Source organism: Anomalospiza imberbis, chromosome 7, assembly GCF_031753505.1.
Source record: "Anomalospiza imberbis isolate Cuckoo-Finch-1a 21T00152 chromosome 7, ASM3175350v1, whole genome shotgun sequence".
NCBI lineage: Eukaryota > Metazoa > Chordata > Aves > Passeriformes > Viduidae > Anomalospiza > Anomalospiza imberbis.
In genome coordinates, this window is record NC_089687.1 from 25,522,192 (window position 1) to 25,541,239 (window position 19,048).

Genomic DNA, 19,048 nt, shown 5'->3' on the forward strand with positions numbered 1-19,048 from the left:
AAGGAATACAAGCAACTTCTGTCTAAACGAAGAAGAAATTAGTCAAAATGCAGCTTTGTAGTTTGCAATTCTCTTATAAAATGTTTTGCCAATTAAAGACCTTGGGGGGTTTCAAGCAGTGAGTCAAGCCAGGAAAGGTCATGCTGGTGTTCTCTTGCTCTGAGAAAATTTGGTAGATTTCCTTGTAGAAACATTAATTTCCTTCCTGTTTTTTGCAATATCAATTGCCCACTGTTGGTTTCCAACCAAAATAAGGGACTAGTGTGCATTTGTGGAGCTAATGATAGTGCACTTTTAAATTATGCTTGTTGCCATGGGAATAATTGCTTACAAATAATTTATATAGTAATTCAGATGTCCAAAGTTTGTGCACCTTTTTTAAATATATATTTTTGTCTCCAAATGGATGATACAGAAAAAAAATCACAAATTTTAACTTGGAAACACCTGCTTCTTTGCTGCCTGCCTTGCACTGTTGATACCACTGCTAAATATTCTTTATAAATAAAAGGCCACTCCTGTATTTCTGGATAGTAGTTTTAGGAACAGTCCATAAAATATGAAAGTAGAATTAAAACACCACAAGGTAAATAAAGTAAAAATATTAATGTCCTAGCAGATAGTAGGTCAGCCAAAATATTTCAAGCGTTCTAAGCATGGCTTAGTTCAAATTAATAATCTTGCTGAGATGCAAATACTACAGACTCAGGCACAAAGTCCTCCTGACATTGCTCTCTAGTGTTTCTGTAGGCTTGCAGTGCAGGCAGAGACCTCATAGGCAATTAAAACCAGTGTGATAAATAGGGAGAGAGCTAATAAACATATCCTCTTTTTTAAAGGTGCCAGTGATTATACGGCTGGCCAGTTAATTGCATCCTTTAGATAATTATTCCAATATTGACAGCTCCTAAAAGTTGTGAACATATACCATATTACTGATGTTTCCAGTAGTTTTTTGGTTGATGTTGGTGTGTAAGGGTTGTTTGGTTTGGAGGTTTTTTTCACCCTTACTGGAACATTTCTGTTTATTTTAAGAATAGTTGTTGGCCAGTAGAGGTGCCAAATCCTAATATTTATCAATATATCATCAATGCTTTTAAAAGCAGTTTTCTGGTGTTTTGGAAAAGGTGTTGCTCACACCTCAGCCTAGAAATTGTTGGGTCTAAATCCAGAGTTTTATGTATACAAAAGCTACTTCTGAAGATTTTTAACTGAGGTATTTTTTACATTTTTCTTCTTCTCTCAGCCCTTCACAAATTGAGGTACTTAGGCACTCCAACTGCACCTCTTCCTTTCCTTCGCCCAGGCAAAACACCTGCCGAGGAAGATGTGAACTCTCCAGTACTGTTATAACTAGCAAAAATGTTTCCTCAGTGATACAGAAGTTTTTGATATGAGGATTCTTGGCATTCTCTTGCCAAAATTATATGTAACAATTTTGATCCCCAGGCCTAAAATAATCCTTGGTGCTCTTAATAATAAAGAACTTACTGTTTGTGTAGGACTTTAAGAAACAGCTTTTTCCAAGCAGAAAATGCTCCACAACTAGATTTTTGAATGATTAGGATGAAACAAATTGGGAGTATGTATAGCAGGAAGGATCAGGGAGAGCATTTTGAAGGTTGACGTTGGCAAAGGGTGTTTTACATGCAGAAGTTGAACGTGTCCAGAAGAGCTCAGTGGGAGTGCAGAGGAGGGAACCTGGCTGGTGTAGCTTGTGTCCCTGAAGAACTGAAGCTGCCCTGATTTTGGTTCCTGCTGACTCTGGTGCTTCCTGGGAGCTGTGTTTGATACTAATAATATCTTCCCAATGTAGAAGGTGAGGACTCCAAGGTGTCTGCTGGCTTGGGGCCAGTAGTAATTAGGAGGGTAGACGAGGTTGTCTCCCACACTTAACCCAGGAGCTGGATACCCTTCTCTGGTGTCATGGGCTCAGGGCTACTGAGAATTTGCCCTCATGTTATTCAGACTGAAATTGTTGACCACTGAGCTTAAGCATAAGCAGTAATTTTGAAAATGTGTGTCTGTGTATGCGTGATATTCCTGTCCCACCGTTCCTAAAGATACTGAGCACTTCCCTTGCACTGCACATGTGGTAGAGTTGCTCTGAATCTGCTTCAGTGCCAGCTCAGCCAGAGTACTTGGACATGCTGGGGATGGGGATTTCAGGCAGCTCAGTGTTTGCTCTGAACAGAGTGTGTGTAATCCACCAGTTTGGGTGGATAATTTTTTACTCCAGACTGATTCTCAGGAGAGTGTCCATTGATACCCTTGGTTTAAAATAACCTTTTAAATGCCAAGATCACAACTCATTGTAATATTCAAGAAATCCGTTGGTAGTTGAGGGGAAAAATATTGCTGTTGTTGTTCCTGAAACTGTCATGTAATTGCTAAAAGCCGTACTATATTATGGCTTTTCTTTGTGCTCTGCTAATTAAACATGAATCCATTTGGATGTTATTAAAAATATCTGAAGACATACAGTTCTTCTTATGTTGAAAAATATCTTTTACCAGTCCAGTTGAATACGTTTCAATTGACAAGATTGAAAGAGGCTGTGTGATTTTTATTTTCATAATAGTTGGCTGCCTAAAAATCATCTTTAGCAAGTGATTAATTGCATTTGTAGATACGGCACAATTGCATCAATTATCCATTTCAAATTAATTTCATTCCGAATAGTTGAGAGGATGATGTAGTTTAATCAGTAAGTGAAATAGAAGTATTGTAAGCTGTTTAGAAATACTTCCCACGTTCTATGGCACAGTGATTTCAATCAAGCAGACCACTGGAAAAATAAGAAATACACAGCAACAAACATTAATACTTTTCTTTCCATTTAGCAGCATTTTGCTAGCCTCCTTTGCGTTGGTTTCCATCCTTGATGTATTGATTTTAGCAGTACAGTGTGAATTATATTTTATTATGCTTATTTAGAAGAAAAAAATGGAAGTTATGTTAAATTTAAAAATTAATCTTGAATTTTTTGAGGCATTGTTATGCATGCCTTTGCACTACTAAACCATTCTTGCATATATTTTAGGAAGCGGTTTTGGGTGTTATGTAAAGCTGTGGGGACTGGAAGATTGGAAGTTAGTCTGTTATTATCTTGGTAATGAAAGATTAGGCAGGCAAATGAAATACAGATGTTGACACCAACTTCATACCTAATCCTTGAATGACTGTGAACACCCAGAAACACAAGTGATGCCTGACACAATTGCTCTCCGCCCACTGACTGATGTTTAGCCTGATCACTGAGTAGTGAGTGGCCTTTCCCAGCCAGCTCCCCCCAGTTTATGTCCTGGCCACCATGTTCTAGGCTGTGGAGTATCCCTTCAGCTGTCCCAGCTGTGCTCCCTTCTGGCTTCTGGTGCACCCTCTCTCTGGCAGAGCATGGGAAACTGAGAAGTCCTTGACTTAGGGCTAGCACTACTCAGTAACAACCAAAATATCAACCAAATACTTTATTGACATTATTCTCTTACTAAATTCCAAACATAGTACTGTGCCAGGTACTAGGAAGAAAATTAATTCTGTCCCAGTCCAAACTAAGATTCCGCAGTTATGAAAGTTTTTTTCCTGCACAGAGGTGTTACTGCTACAGTTATAGTACAGGTCTCTGCTTACTGGAAGCTTGTTATGTATTTCCCTTGCCAGATTGTTCCCTGGTCTAGGGATAATCTGACGCTGTAAAGACAAGACAAATGTTTTCTCTATGAAGGGTTTTAGTGCCACATCTTCGATTAGGCCCATTGTGAATTCGAGGCTAAATGGAGGAAGAGAGATACTGCTTTTCAGTCTGGAATATTTTGAAAGCTTGTAGTATGCTGCATTCTTCTTTTTGCAAACTGAGGCTGACAAGTATCATAATGAAGGGCAGTGGTTATTGTGGTTGACCGAAGTTTCTCAGCCATTTCAGGAACACACAACTTACATTTTGTCCCAACAGAGAGAATCCTTTTGAGCCGAAGTAGTCATGTACAGTTGGCCAGAACTTGAAAACAGCATAGAATGTTACTGCTGGACATTACGACAAGATATGTCTAACTTTGGTTCAGATAGGGTTATCATATTTTAACCTGTGCTTAGTTATATTATTACGGAACAACAAGGGCCCTTTATGTGTGTGTTCCATGAGTTATGTGGTCTTCTATATGCAATGTCAGGTACTGCATTTGTTGTTCTAGGTAAAGGTAAACAACTTTATAACACACGCTAATTGGTTTGGGAATATTTATGAAAGTGTTGATTTTTAAAGCTAAATATAGTGCTATGGCTTTTTAAACTCATTCTGGCTGTCAGAAATGCTCACATGATCCTGAAAGTGTTGCTAAAAATGTTCAATTTTTAAATGCAGTAATTAAAATTGTCTGTTGTGAGAGCAGTAGATGAGACATTTCCTGCATTTGTAAAATAAGCATCCCTTTCACCCCCAGGTTTCCTTGCATCTCACTGTTTATGTTGGTGGGATCTGAACTCTTACTGAACCTTCTTGGAAGAAGGTTTGCTGTTGGCCAAGTAGGGAGAGGGAGCTCTGCATCCTGCCACCCTGCTCCATGACCTTCTGCTCTTTGATTTGGATACTTTTGTTTTAAAGAGCTGAGGCCCTCAGGGAATACAGTACTGGAAACTGGAACTTCAGACATATATTTTCACTTTTAACTTTGTCATTAGAAGAAAGTCTCAGATAAGGTACTTTCTCTTGGGTATACCAGACTGTTGAGTCCTAATTTGAGTAGATGTGTGTATTTCTTCTATTAATAGATCTTATTTATTTCCTTCAAGTTTATTGTTAGTGTTTGATGCCCATTTTATACTTTAAGAGTATCCTGCACTCAGTATTTTCTCTAGTTCTTTATTTAGAGTCCTCTTTCTCTAACTTTACATATTTTGAGATTTTTCTCATGTTGGTTGTTGTATAATAGGCTTTTTTCAAAGAAGGTAGGATGTTTTTTGCAACACAGCTTTTTTAAAAATTATGTATTGGCAACTTTATGCTACCCAAAATCTTACTTGTCTTAAGAATGAATTGTGTTCTGACAGACTTGAGGATTTAGTGCCCTTCTATAACCACTGGTGGCCTGTGAGTATTTCTGAAGTTTTCTTGCTCAGCTAGGTGGTATAGTCTGCTCTTGCATGAATGTGCAAACTTCAGCTGCAGAAGAACTTCAACAAAAGATTTGTTTTTAGTTAAAATGGAATTCAAAACTACACTCTAGCCAGAGTTTAGGTAACAAATGGATGTAGTACAGTTTTTTTTGGAGATACCAAAATCCATATTTTTTGGGTTGCAGTGATAATGAGGAAACAGAGCAGTGGGACTGGTGGGCAGCCTGAATATCAGGGCAGCCACTGCTGTGTTGGGTGCTCAGGGCCGCATCCTTTGTAATACAAATGATTGGTTTGACCATTTCCAGTCAATTCTCTCTCTCTCTGTGTCTCTTTTTCTAGCAAAAAATGGATACTTTCATGTCTCTGTTCAAAAGTCCCACTGTTGTTTGTCCCCTCCAATATTTTGTGGGTTTTATGAAATAAGCCTTTTCAAAAATTAAAGAAAAAGACTGTAGACTTGGTCATACTCCCTAAGCTCAATAAGACCATAACTGACTGCATCATGTCTATTTCTGGGGCTAACATATGCCCATGCTGACTGTTGAATTGAGAAGAGTAGATGTTCACAAAGTAGAAAATGTCACTACTGGTACGTACTCTGTCACTCCTGCTGCCTCATGTGCATGTTTACCTAACTTGAGAGCTGTCACATAATGAATACAAGACTCTTCCTCGCATTTGGGTTGCAGTTGTTTGCAGAGGGCTATTTAATAGAATCACTCTCTTCTACTTACCCCTAATTTGAAGAACATGCTTTTAGTAGCACTAAGAAGAATTGCTCAATTCAAATTATCCCTATGTAAATAAATTTTAAATCTTCCACTGTTCTAAGATGCATATGCTTCCTTGGCTTTTGTTTTTAGTACACCATTTTGCATTTTATTCCCATGTCCTAAGTGAATACTGCAATTCTGTCACTGTAAATCTGTTACAGTGTCAGCTGAATTTGAGTCAAGGTTTGTTAGTCAGTTTCCTTAATTCTGCTACTATTGAGAAACTGACAATCAGTCTTTAAAAATTGAACAAGAGATTGAGCATTTTTGTGTGTATTGGATCATTGTCTTTTGACAGTGTCTTTAATTGTGCAGTGTTGGTTTGTTATTATTCTGCTTGTTTGTCAGGAGATGATCTGCCTAAATTTACTGTGCTTCTAATGTAATGCTCAAGTATGAAAGGAATTTGTCCATTTATAGTGATTGTTACGTGACTGGAGCTCTAATGTCATTCTCAGAGAGCTCACTTGTAATGTCAGTGTTATGATTCATGTTTCCTTGATCACTTAAGCCTTCAAATATATCTGACTTTGTGTTTATTGACTTAAGCATGTGATAATCTGTGATATGTGGGAGCTCTATACCCCTGCAAATCTAAACAGGCAGTGGTGTGCAGGATGGGGCCTCTGACAATGAACTTTTTCTGAAATCCTTCAGCACACTTCTCTCCAGTCAGGAGAGGATAACTTTTCTTTAGAAGCTTTTACCCTTAAATTTAAACAAGCAAAACCCCCACACCACAATAAACAAACACACCAACCTAAAAAACCCCATAAACAAAAAAAAAAAAAAAAAAAAAAAAAAAAAAAAAAAAAAAAAAAGCAAGCTGTGTTATGGACTCCAAACTTAATCCTGTAATTCCTCACAGAAGTTTTATCTTGTGGAAAGATTAAAATGTTATGACTGTCAGGTACCTTACAAAGTTACCCCATTATTTTCTGGCACTGAAAGGATCATGCCTTGAAACATATAAGACATGTTTATAAATCTGTTTTTAAAGACCTCTTCCAAAGGTCTGATACCTCTAGTATCTGTAACAATTCTCTTATGAAGCTTCAAGATACTTTCTACTGGTCTGGCCTTTAGCAGAAAAGAAAGCTGTTTGTTGCCATCTTTCTGTAAGGACCTCTTGCTTATCTTGGAGTGTAACTGTGTTCTTAGCAATGTTGCGCTGTGCCACACAGCAAATTGAAGTGTGAGATTATAATTGTTGATTAAAATTCTTTCTGGTCAAAAAAATCTGTGAATCAGTCAACAGAAACAAGATACAAGATGTGTTCTGAACCTCTGTATTTATCATTGCTGGGAAATCTGTTTCCCATGAAGTGGGAGACAGGGGACGAGCATGGATGTAATCTCACCACAGCAAAACCAGCACTAACCAAAAGCCCAGAAACAGAAAAGTAGCATAGCTTATGTCACTTGTGTAGGCTGCAAGGGATGCTTCAGATGGCAAAACAGTACTGAGGCATGAGTAGCATGTTCTCTGTCATGTACTGTGTTGCAGCCAGTGTCTGGGAGAAAAGGGTCTAGCTAATCACAACCCTGAATCTACTCATGGCGTGACTATATTTAACTTTCCATAAAGAAGAGCCTTTGTAGCACCAGTGTTTTCAGTGGCAGGCTAACAGAGGTTAGCTTTGTTGGGAGCATTATTGTTAAAGGGTTTGTCTGCTTCCAACATCTGCTGCTACCAAGACATTTTTAAAAGCTTTTGTCAAGATGGAGTTTTAACATAGGAAGGCTGTGTGTCTGATTTCTGTTGGTAATGCACTGCTTGAGCTCAAACTCTTGATTTATGAGATTAGTATGGAATATACTTCATATAACAAGAATTGTTGCTTGACATGTGGTTCCACTGTGAAAACTGATTGGAAGAGATGGCACATGTTCAATACACAGCTTTTAAAAGTGGTTCTTTATTAGTGACAGAAGTTCACTTTGAGTGAACTATATTGGTCTTGCAGTTGAAGCCAAGTCCATTGGCTTCTACTCTAATTAATGCACAAAGAGCATCACTACCAGTATTATGGGTTCAAAAGCGCCATGTGAACCAAAGAGGGTCCAGCTTGGTTTATATCTCAAGGGTTTGCTTGCAAAGCTGCTCATGATTTTGAAGTGAAAGGCAACCCCCACTTGCCCCCAACTCTCTTGATACTTACAAACTAAAAATAAGTTCTACAACTCTTTAAGGGACTGGAAACACCAAACCTTTAGAACCTCATCTTTTGAGAGAAGCTGAAACTTCTAATAACCAGTGTAGAACTTTTATTGAAAATTAAATTACCTATCTAGTTGGCTTTGTTCTTTGAAATTAATTTATAGCATTGCTACCTTTTGCTGTGAGACAACTTAATATGGCAAGTGTATACACTGGAAAACTGTACCACTGCAACAACAACAAAAAAATTATTAACTTTATCCTTTATCTAGTTAAGATCAGGCTCTGAATTGAATTCTCTTAGTGTGTTGACAGCTGAAGATTTATGTCTTCCAGCTCTATTCCTGTTGCAGAGTTGACAGAAGTGACCTCTCCAAAAAAGGTCTTTGTTACAGATTTTGCTCTGTTTACATTATTGCCATAGGGGTTGGGATGAAGTACAGTATGTTAAAGCTAATACATCACCTACTGACAGTGGTCTTATCTCATTGGTAACTATTTCCCTCTCCCAGTATGAAAAAAATGCAAACAATGAGTGCAAGGATCACAAAAAGAAAGTTTTAAATAGTTTTCAAGAGCTTTAGCATTGGTGTCTGGACTCTGCATGCACTGTATTTTTGTGTCTGATTGTCCAAATGGCTGCGTAATTTCTTTTTCTGGGAAGCTACTCTGAAAACATGTGTTTGCCAGATAAACACTGCCAAGGGATAGAGCACAAAAAAAAAGCTGTTTGGTTTACTCAACGTCTGTGTCATCTCTTGGGAGAGAGAAGGCGGCTCAGAGTGGGAGAGAATGGCATTCAGGTTAGATAGGCAGAGAAGAAAGTAAAGCAGTACAACTTTACAACATTAAGTAGCACAACACGAGGTTTCTCCAGTGGAAGGATGGTGGGACTGGCACAAGGAGCAGGACTTCAGATACCTTCCTGTTTCTCCACATGCTGTGTCACAGATGATCCATCCAGAATGGGTCTTTTAATCCTCACTGTCAGTGAGACGATGTTATTTTATGACTGACTTTCTCTTCCAAAAACAGACTTAGAAACACAAATACAGCATTGTTCTATATGCATAATTATGTACACAGTTTCAATATGCACTTTGAAATCTCTCAACAGGGTGCTTCCCAGGCATCCTTTCAGGATGGAGAGATGAACCTCACTGGACCCACAGAACTGCTATTGGTTCAGAGGGCTCGGCTTCCTAGCAGGTAGGAACATCTTCTGTTTGGTGCTGGCTCAAGTGTGATTTGTCAATTTATGCAATACAAGACTGACTTCTCATTCCAGCTGCACCTCTCGTTCTGCACTGTGCTTCTCATCACCATGATCTCTTCCTCCTCCCACCTTCCCCACCCTAAAATTGCATTTGATACCAGAGCACGTGTTTGAGCACGACAATATCTTACCCTCATTGATGAATATGAATGATTTTTTGTGCTGTTTATAGTATAAAGGTAAGGGAGAAATCTGGGTTTTGGTTTCTATTCAGTCCTGCAAATGTTTCATGTCTTAAGATAGAGGATTCCCCTAAATCATATACTGTCTCTCAATAAATAACTATTTAACTGAACCATATAATCCTAAAATTATCTCCTTTTTGAGTGTCACCTCCAGTATTGAGTGGTAAGGTTATTACTCTGCTATATTCTGTAGTAGATTTTGTATCTGTGTTTATATACAGTGTAAACCATTGCTAATATTTGCAATATTTCCTTGTGCATTCCTTCACTAGAGAAGCCAGGTGGAATAAATCTTTTTCTTCTCTTCAGTTATAACAAACTAGAATGGCCTCTGCTGTTGTATCTGAATGTGGTCATGCTTCCATTGACATTTTGGGAAATAACTTTATTTTAACCAGACTAAATTTTGAACAAGTCTTAGATAAATACATAATCTTCATTGGAAACCAGTGGAGTAAAACTTGAGACCTGCATTGCTGAAACAAGAGGAGAGGAAATTAGGTGTTCTCAAGAGGTTTACTAATGAGCAACAATGTTTATTGCTCCTGAAATCAAAGGGAAAATTCTAAATGGCTGAAATGAAATTGAAAAAACAATGATTTTGTAGATAGCATTTGTTACACCAAATTATCAAGCCAGGGTGCCATAGTTTCAGAGAGTAAGTTGGTCAGATCCTCAGTGGTGGTGTTGGAGTGTTTTTGTGCTGCTGTTTTTTATGTCTCATCATAAGCTTAAATTTCAGTTTTGACTGATAATTCAGGTTGTGCTGAAGTCACCTTTCTGAGTAGGTAGAGGAATTCAGTACTTTGTCCAGTATCTTGTGTTTGTTGCAGAACTCTTGAGTTATATATAGCACATAGTATAATTAAGTTAAGAAGTGTTATATGGCAAACTTCCACATGACAGCTAAAATATGAAAAATTAATCTGTTTTGATTTTAATGATGGCAGATAGTCATTTGCTATAATTCTGCAACTTATAGTTGTTTGTCAAAACAGTATAAGATAAAACTCATGAAATAGTATCTGCATGCCTTAATCTTAGAGCATTTATTCTTGCAAACATCTGAGAAAAAAAAGAAGTCTTAACATTCCCATTTTACCTACATGGGGTCTGTGAAAGAGGCATGAATATGTACCCCATGCCTGTGGGGAATTTTGCAAGAGCAGGGACTCAACATTGCTGGTGGTCTGGACCATGCCAGGATTTGTGGAGAAGGATCACCTTTTCTTTCACAGCATATCAAAAATTTGTCTGTTCCTTTTAAGGGAATTAATTTATCAGTTTTTCTTGTTCTTTGAGTCATAATTTCAGTAGTTTTATGGGCATTTTTATCATCTTGGTACAGTTGTGTTTTTCAACTCAATCTCTCTGGGTTTTTGCCTCCTCTGAAAGCCTCCTTGTCACCCAGTTCCTATGCCATTTTGTAATTCCTTCTCCTGCCTGCCAATACTGATGCATATTTTTAGAATGGTCTCATAATGAAAAGGAACTGGAGTGCTTTTCCAGCTTTCCCTGCACCTGCTGGGCCTCTAAGTTACATGTCTGCTGATTAGTGTTCATCATGCAGGTATAGAACTTAGTTCAGTCACTAATGCATATTTTCTGTTCATGGAATGTTGCTAAAGATTTCTACAGCTTGTTTCACCTGAGGTAATTACTATGCATCACCAAATATATGCACTCATTTGTCTCTTGATCCGTTAATTTGTAATGGGGATTAATCAAGCTCTGTGCACACTCTGTTCATATTTACTGTTTTCCTTTTGCCTTTACTAGGGTGTTTTAGGCTACCTAAGTCCTCTTAGGAATTTTCTGAGAGCATATTATTGTTTATAGAGTTAAAAAATTCGTCGCTTGCATTTGGGATTCTTCAGAAGAAGGTTATGGTATTTGTTTGCTTCATAATTCAGTGGCTTTTGGAAACAACAATGACAAAACACCTTGTAATACTTTTCAGAGGTATTCCGTTTTCTGAAGTGGCCAGGTGTTCTCTGTCACAAACTAGACAAGAATAAGCTTAGGTTTCTGTAGATCTCTTATAGTTTTTGCTGAATTCTGCAAACTGTCTTGACATAGGAACATGGAAGGAAAAGTGATGAAGAATATAGATTGGGACCCACTTGACTGATGCTAGAATATCAATCAAGTAAGTGTTGAACAGATAGGGAGCAGAGGGAACGCTGGCCAGAACAGGGTATTCCCAAGAATCTTTTTGCATTGGTAATAGTTTTTTTCTTTTTTTGAGATGAATTGTCTTAATCTTGATTGAGATTGCATTGTCTGAAAAATATTGGCCAAAACCAACCAAGCAAATAGAAATCAAAACAAAATGGAGAGAAAGTAGCAGTTTTTCATAGGCACAGTAGAGTAATTCTACCAAAATATGCCTTGTTTGTGGTTCCTGTGTCCTGAGGAGATCGTGAAAAACGGTTTTACCTGCAAGAATTGATATCGGTACTATGAGGAATTTTTCATCAAAATTGTGAAATATATTGGAGTATTTGTAAAATATTCCACTTTCTTTAAACAGTAAACATGAGAGAAGTTCTGAATGTAGTAGTTTGTAAAGCAAAGTTAGTTCCTAGCTTCTCGTAGTTCGTAGCAAAGTTAGTTCCTGTGAAATTCACAGGAATTTTGAAGAATTGAAATTTTATAGCAATTATTTGATTTTTGTTTAGCTTTTTTCCTGTAAGTCAAGTTTTTTAAACTGTTTTTCCAAAAGTGTTTTCATTAGGAGTAGAAGGTTTATAAAGGGAAATAATGAGTCACTAGAGACCATCTGTCTCAATTATCTTTATTTGATTGAATGTAAGGAAGGTTTTATTAATAAAATAATAAAACTACTTTTTCCACAAGCAGTAAAACAAGCATCTTAATATGTAATTGGTCTCCTTTCTGAAAGAAAGTGTTACTCAAAATTCTGATTTGTTCAGGTATTTTTCTTGTTGAATTTTAAAGTTGTTAGGGCCATGAGGGACCACCAGGTCATTAACCCTTCATTTAAATAAGCCACATCAAGAGATGTTTATAAAGGTAATATTTCAGCCTAATTGTGAGCTACTCAATGTTGTGGACAAAAGGTTATGGAAGAAAGAAAACTACTACTGGCTCTGTTGCTTTCCCTGCTTTCCTTCCTGTCACTGGGGTTTGGTAAGCTTTAAGGCCTATAATGCTTGAGCAAAACAGCAGCTCGTCACCTGAGAAAATGATCTGAGCCTTCTCATCAGAGCACCAACCTGTCTGAGGTCAGAGTCCCTTTCCTACTGCAGCCAATAATGGGTTTTTCAGAGGGAAGCAGAGAAAGAGTACTATGATTAATATTTCATGATAGAGAAACCTAGTCAGTTGAACTTTAAGATCCAGACTTGGATTGTTTTATATTCCTCACTCAAGCAGGAAAGCTGTTTGATTTAAAGAAAGTCAGTTCACTGGTTTAAGTAGGAGAAATCAGTTGCACATGGAATGAGTGTCAGTATGGAGGGGTTTTGGCTCCTCTACTTAGAAGTTAATGGGAAGTCCCTTTGCCTGGATTCTCTTAAAACATTTCACTGCAGAAGTACTGGGAAACTTTTCAGGACTGTGTCCCTTGGGAGTCTGAAAATCTTAATTTGGCGTTTTGAGAGTTGAACTTTACTACAGGAGAGACTTAAAACATTGGGTCACTGGAATGGTTTTTAATGGAATAAATAATGACAATCCTCTTGTAAATTCTGAAGGTGGCTTTTTTTTGTTGTTTATTTGCAAGTAAAGATGATGTTCAGGGTAAAGGAAGCCAAGCTAATGCCATCAGTGTATAAAATGTTGTATTTCTCTGTGCCTTTTTTCAAGTTCTATACTGAGTTTGAAAGATTTTCATAGTAAGAACAGGGTCTTGATACTCTATAGATGGTCAGGTAGATACTTGTCACAACTTTTAGCACTGAATTCCTTAGCACACTGTACATGGGAACACTGGTTTTGAAAAGCTTGCTTTTCTCAGTAAAAATGACTGTGTTAAGGAACAGTAAACACGAATCTGCTTGGAAGTGGATGTTTAGCTTAATAGCAGTGGATTAGTTGGAACGCAAAGGGTAATTTATGCATAGATAATTCATTATGTGTTTTCATTATGTTCGCTTTTGCTGTCTTCCCACTTCTTTTTAGCAGGGGTCAGGGTCAGTTCCTTGGTTTAAGCACTGTAGATACATAATTAAAGTGTAGCTGAAGCATTTTTTCCTTCTCTGTGTTTTCCTATTTTTAACCTACTGTGTCTTTCATTAGTCTAACAAAAGAGAATTGGAACCATTTGATTTAAAGAAAAAAAGACAAAGCCCCAGTGCTTGCAGGCTGATTTCTCTCTAAAACTTCAGAGTTAATCTTGTGAGAACTAACTAATTTTAGTGTGGAAAAAAAAGAGTCTGGAGTAACTAGATTAATGCATTTTAGTTAGGGGAAGCAAAATGTATTGCTTGATTTGTTTCATCTTCAAACCTCAAACTGGAAGATTGTGACATTATTTCATAGTAAATATTTGAACTTTGTGGATAGTTTGTTTAGTGTTGTGTATAACGGAGCACCTGCTCTGTTCCTGTCTCTTATAAAAGAGTGACCAGTTTCCTTAACTGTACCTGGAAAACTTACCCTTGCCTGCACACCGAGTTGCTTTTTCTCCTCCTTGTAGGGTACTTTCTAGCCCTATTTAGATATTGTTCCAATTTTCATCGCTTGGGTTTGTTCGCACTACATAACATCTTGAGTTCCAGCTCCTTTCAGCACCTAGTTGAAAACAGAGAAGGAAATATGTGGAAAAGGGGTAGGAGTTGGATGTGAAGGTTTAGTTTAGCTGACTGCTCTGGAAGCCTTTTCTTGGTGAATGGGGACAAATACTTTATTATGATCAGTAACTGCATTGGTTTAGTATGTGAAAAAAGTACATGGCAGAGTCATCAGCCTGTTCATTTGGATAAATCTGTGCATGCTTCCTCTTTAAAATGCCCTATGGGAATTTGACATGCCCTGTAGACCTTTGCTCTCTACCAAACGTCAACACCTACACCAACACCTCTACCAACACCTTTTGTTGATGAATGCTCTCTCTTCTGGAATGGCAGCATTGGAGGAAGAGGCATGGAAGTGGAGGTGCAAGTGAAGAACAAGCAAGGAGATACAGCTTAATAACTGCATCTGTGAGCTCCCTACATCTGACTGACATTTAATTTGCCTTTTACTTGGCTGTGGTCAACAAAAACACCACATAGCATGTTCAGAATATCAGCTGTGCTTTTCTTTTTGCAAGGGAAACACTGACATTCTGCACTTAAAGATTTTTTTCAGATATGGCATCTTACTAATCTGTACGTTTTCTTAAAAACACTTGAGAAAGTGTTGAATATTACTAGAATTGCAAAGGAAAATGCCACTGGAATGGTAAACACTTTGTGTTTACTCAAGCAGTAGGTTCTTGTGACATACACATGATGACAAGTTTTGCCCAGTAACCCATGCATTAAGCAGCTTTTCTGAGGTACTGTCTTCACTGTGTTGTAAAACAATTAATCTGATTTAGGCTGTGCCTACTGCATTCTCCAAGAGCAATCCTACCAAGCATTTGTAGCTGGGGAAGGTCAAAGCACCTCAGTGATCTCGGTCTTGCTGCAACAACACATAACATTCATTTCTGGAGAGGGTTCCTTTTTAAGCATCTGTGTGCTCAGTGTTGGGATGGGTTCTTCAGTGTTCTTGGGTAGTTTGCAGAGAAGCTTTCAACTAGTAGATCTTTTCCCTTTGTGTAACTCACAAACTGCTAGTTCTTGATACAGGTTTCAGGAGAGGGAGCCATAGTATTCCACAGCCAGGACACTGCAAATCTGAGGATCAGATCGATTCACAACTAGATATGACCACTAAATGTGCAGCGCTCCATTTAAATTTTGCTTTCCATGTTGCCAACGCTGTGCATGCTCACCACTTATGTGTACACCTCTATCTCTTTGCTGAACAGTACTTATCAGCATTTTTAATAATACGCTTGGCAAGCCTTGTTGACAAATGTGATAGATGGTCATGAATCTGTCAGAAATCAATAATATCAAACAAAGAAGAATTTAAATAGTAAATGATGACAGCCTCGTCAGGTTAAAAATCAATAGTATGGCATCTTGGATCAGGTCATGCTGGACAGGTGTTCTCCCCTGAGTGAGACCTGAGGTCGCTTCAGTGCAGCAAGGGGAAGGGAGGTGCCAGCATGTATTGGAAGAAGCCTGAGTGCTGTGATTCTGGGTGGGGTGAACCTTGCACTTCAGAGAAATTTCACTGACATAAAGGCTTTTTTAAAGTTCAGTCTTTTTGGCTGCTGTAAGAATGTATCTCTATGTATTCCATAGAGACTGGGTTCCAAGTTCAGTTAGGACAGGATTTCCTTAGGTAGGAGTTTTGTCTGCTCCTGAAGAACAAGCAGGAGATACTCAGCCTACTGAGGCACCCTCTGTGCATCGCTCACCCATGCTCCCAGCCTGTCATCCCCAGCTAGGAATTTTACTCCAGGTCTTTTATACTGATTTGATGGGCCAGACTTGTCTTTCCTTTTACTGCAAAAGGCATTTAAGATATGTAGGGGAGATTTCAAAGGGCAGTAGGTCACGAGTAGGTTACTAACTTCTGGAATTAATTTTTTTTTTCCTATTTAGGTGTTTGTTTGTTTTTAAAATGTGTTGAATATTGCAAAAAATCTATAAATTACATTCTCTGTTGTCACAGCTATCAACCTGTAAGACAGTAATTCTGCTTTCTCCTACTTCTTTAATTTTTTTAACCTAGCTCTGTCAAACTGAAGTCCTAGCACCTGTGTGTCCGATGTATCTTTGGAATTTGGTAATTATTATTCTTAGAGCTCATCCTATTTAGAATCTCATTCAGGATTGGCCTGTTCCTGAATGCTTTCTCCAGTACAGTATAAACTGTAAGCCAGCATGAAATAGTACAGTGCTGACTTCAGCTTGTGGACAGATTAAGCCTGCCTGAAGAGGGACAGAACAAGTGAATGATACCAAATGTGTCTGAATCTCTAATCTTTGAGGTTCTTAAACAAATAAAAAACCCCAAATTAAATCCCAGATGTTCTGATTTTAAAAATTTTAACTGTCATGCTTTCATAGGTATAATATAAAAATAACGTCCTCAGAGGTCCATGAAAGTTGGTGTGAAAGGCTATTTTCTTCTCGGATGTAACTAAGAGTCCCATGTGTTTCAGAAGGAGAAGTCTATTTAGAGTAATGGATTTTTGATTAAAATCATAATTCCAAAATTCTTAATACATTTATATAGAGTATGTTCTTATTCTGAACATTTAGTGCTCTAGAACTTCCATAAGTTTTAGGATGTACCAAAAATTTTTAAGTAATATATAAGTGCATGTGGGCTATTTGTTTTCACAAAGAAGCCTATTTTTCTTAGTGTATAGATTTTGTGTTCAGTTTAAAAATAAGTTTGTATGTTTTCTTTGGCTTTCAGCCTACTTTTAACTGTGTGTTGATTTAATATGACAGCTCACCTGTCTGTCATGATAGCCCTCAAAACAATTTCTGCTCTTTCTTACAGTTGCTTAGGAAGACAACTCCTCCCTCGAGCACATAGGGTTATTTGGGGACAGCTGTAACTTAAATTTTCCCTGTAGAAATTAAAGCCCATTCACTACTTCTGAGTATTTTCTGAATCTAAAGGGCTTGGCTGCTTAATTTACTTAAGCACTTTGAATTTGTAGAAGTTCAAAAGACAATAAAAGTAGCCCTTTAATTATATTTCTTTGTGTCTTAAGAGAATTGGAGGAAGTAGAAGATGGAACTGAAAGAGGAGTTAATTTCCTATGCATGCATTGTTGAGGTTTTTGGTAACCACACTGATTAGCTTTTCTAACCTGGTTCACCAGAAAAAAATGTATTTAAAAAATCTTACAGGAGGATTTTGTCAGGATTTCCCCATCTGATTAATGAAGCAGGTGAATACAGGAAAGAAAATTCCAGGAAAGAAATGGTGTCTGTTTTATAAATACAGTAAGATGTAAATCTGTTACATTGGGATCAGTGGTGGCTTGTTGTTCAGGGTCTTTCCATTTAATATCTAGAGAACATAAATTCATTACAGTGCCAGCATTTTTGGAAGAACTCTTTACAAAAAAAAAAAAAAAAAAAGTTCCCCAAAACTCACTCTGTCCCCTAATTAAAAAAAAATAAAGCGTATAAACTTATTTTCCAGTCTTATTCTATATTTAGCCAATCAAGCTATGAATTATTGTATTTAGGGCAAATTGCTTCTCATTAATCATTGTGCAGCTGGGTAAAGGTTCATAACAACAAAAAAATATTCCTGTGTTATTAGGAAGCAATGCCAGATTTTGTCTAAAGTCATTTGCAGTAATTGTGCTCCTTGTGAGAGGGCTTAGCTGTGCCATGTGGGTTCAGGTTGTGGCTAATGTGGTGTAACTGTGCTGCCACTTCAAGGGCAGTCACAGATTCTTGATGAGTTTCTGTGCATTTTTACTGATTCTTGCATCAAATCAAATGATCTTAAGACCATGGGTCAGCAAAATTAGTCAGCTGGTGCCCGAGGAAGTTGTAGTATTAGGAAAAATCATCTGAGGTGGGGAGGGCAGCGTGGTAGTAAAGAGTCAGCTTGGTAATCTTATCTAGCAAGCGTGTGCTCTCTAGATGTGGTGCACAGGGAACAACCAGAAGTCTCTTTCTCTCTAGCAGTCTGCACTTGATCAGTTAGACTGAGTCTTTAACACAGGGCAGTATCTGAAGTGGCCATTTGGTTCAGTTTCACATGTTCTGTGCACACTGTAGGATTGGCAGGCACACACAGCTGACAATGGGGAGGGAATGTTTTGGAGGATGGACACTATTATGGAATGAAGGAACGAGGTCTGCTGAAATACAGACATTGCTAATTTTTTAGAGATTCTAGCCAGTTCAAGTACCTTCCTTTTTGAGTCATGGTCACCCAGAATAGAGTTAAGGTCATTGTAAGGCTGACAGTGTAAAATAGTCAATAGGAAGTGAAACAACACATGCCATGAAACAGCGTTAAGTCTGTCAGAGATAATACAGAGGTTTTTAATAACAGTGTTTGAGGAAGGAAACTTCTTGATAAAATGAGCTGAGTTGCACTACTGATCACAAGTTGTTTTGTTCTTTGTTTGTCAGAGAGGTTGTATGCAACTGAGGGAAGAAATCAGTATATTTAATATGATTTGACTTGCAAGTCTCAATGTCCTTTCTGTGTGATCTTGGTGTTTATAATGTGGCCACATGGGAAAATTGAAGCAACTCGCATGGAGCTTAAATTAAGAACATGTAAAATAAGCTTCCCCTCTGCTTTTTTTTTGATGATTAAGTCTCTCCTCACTTAAAAGCTTATTCTTTAATAGTCTAATTATTTACTTGAAGGTTAACTTAGGAAAATGTCTAGTGTTTGATTTCTTTCCCTTTTAAAAAACACAAGTGCTAATCTAAAACAATTCAAGAATTTCATAGCTGTTTTGCTTTTCATTTTCATATAT

At 37.7% G+C, this 19,048-nt stretch overlaps 1 protein-coding gene across 6 annotated transcripts in view; it reads left to right on the forward strand.

Annotated features, from left to right (window-relative positions):
- The window catches only part of PARD3B (par-3 family cell polarity regulator beta), a 533,875-nt gene that overhangs the window by 294,888 nt on the left and 219,939 nt on the right, over positions 1-19,048 (forward strand). For all 6 annotated transcript variants that reach the window (XM_068196079.1, XM_068196075.1, XM_068196077.1 and 3 more), the window contains one exon: positions 9,167-9,258. In XM_068196079.1, the coding sequence (XP_068052180.1) occupies positions 9,167-9,258 (92 nt within the window). The remainder of the gene's footprint in view (positions 1-9,166; positions 9,259-19,048) is intronic.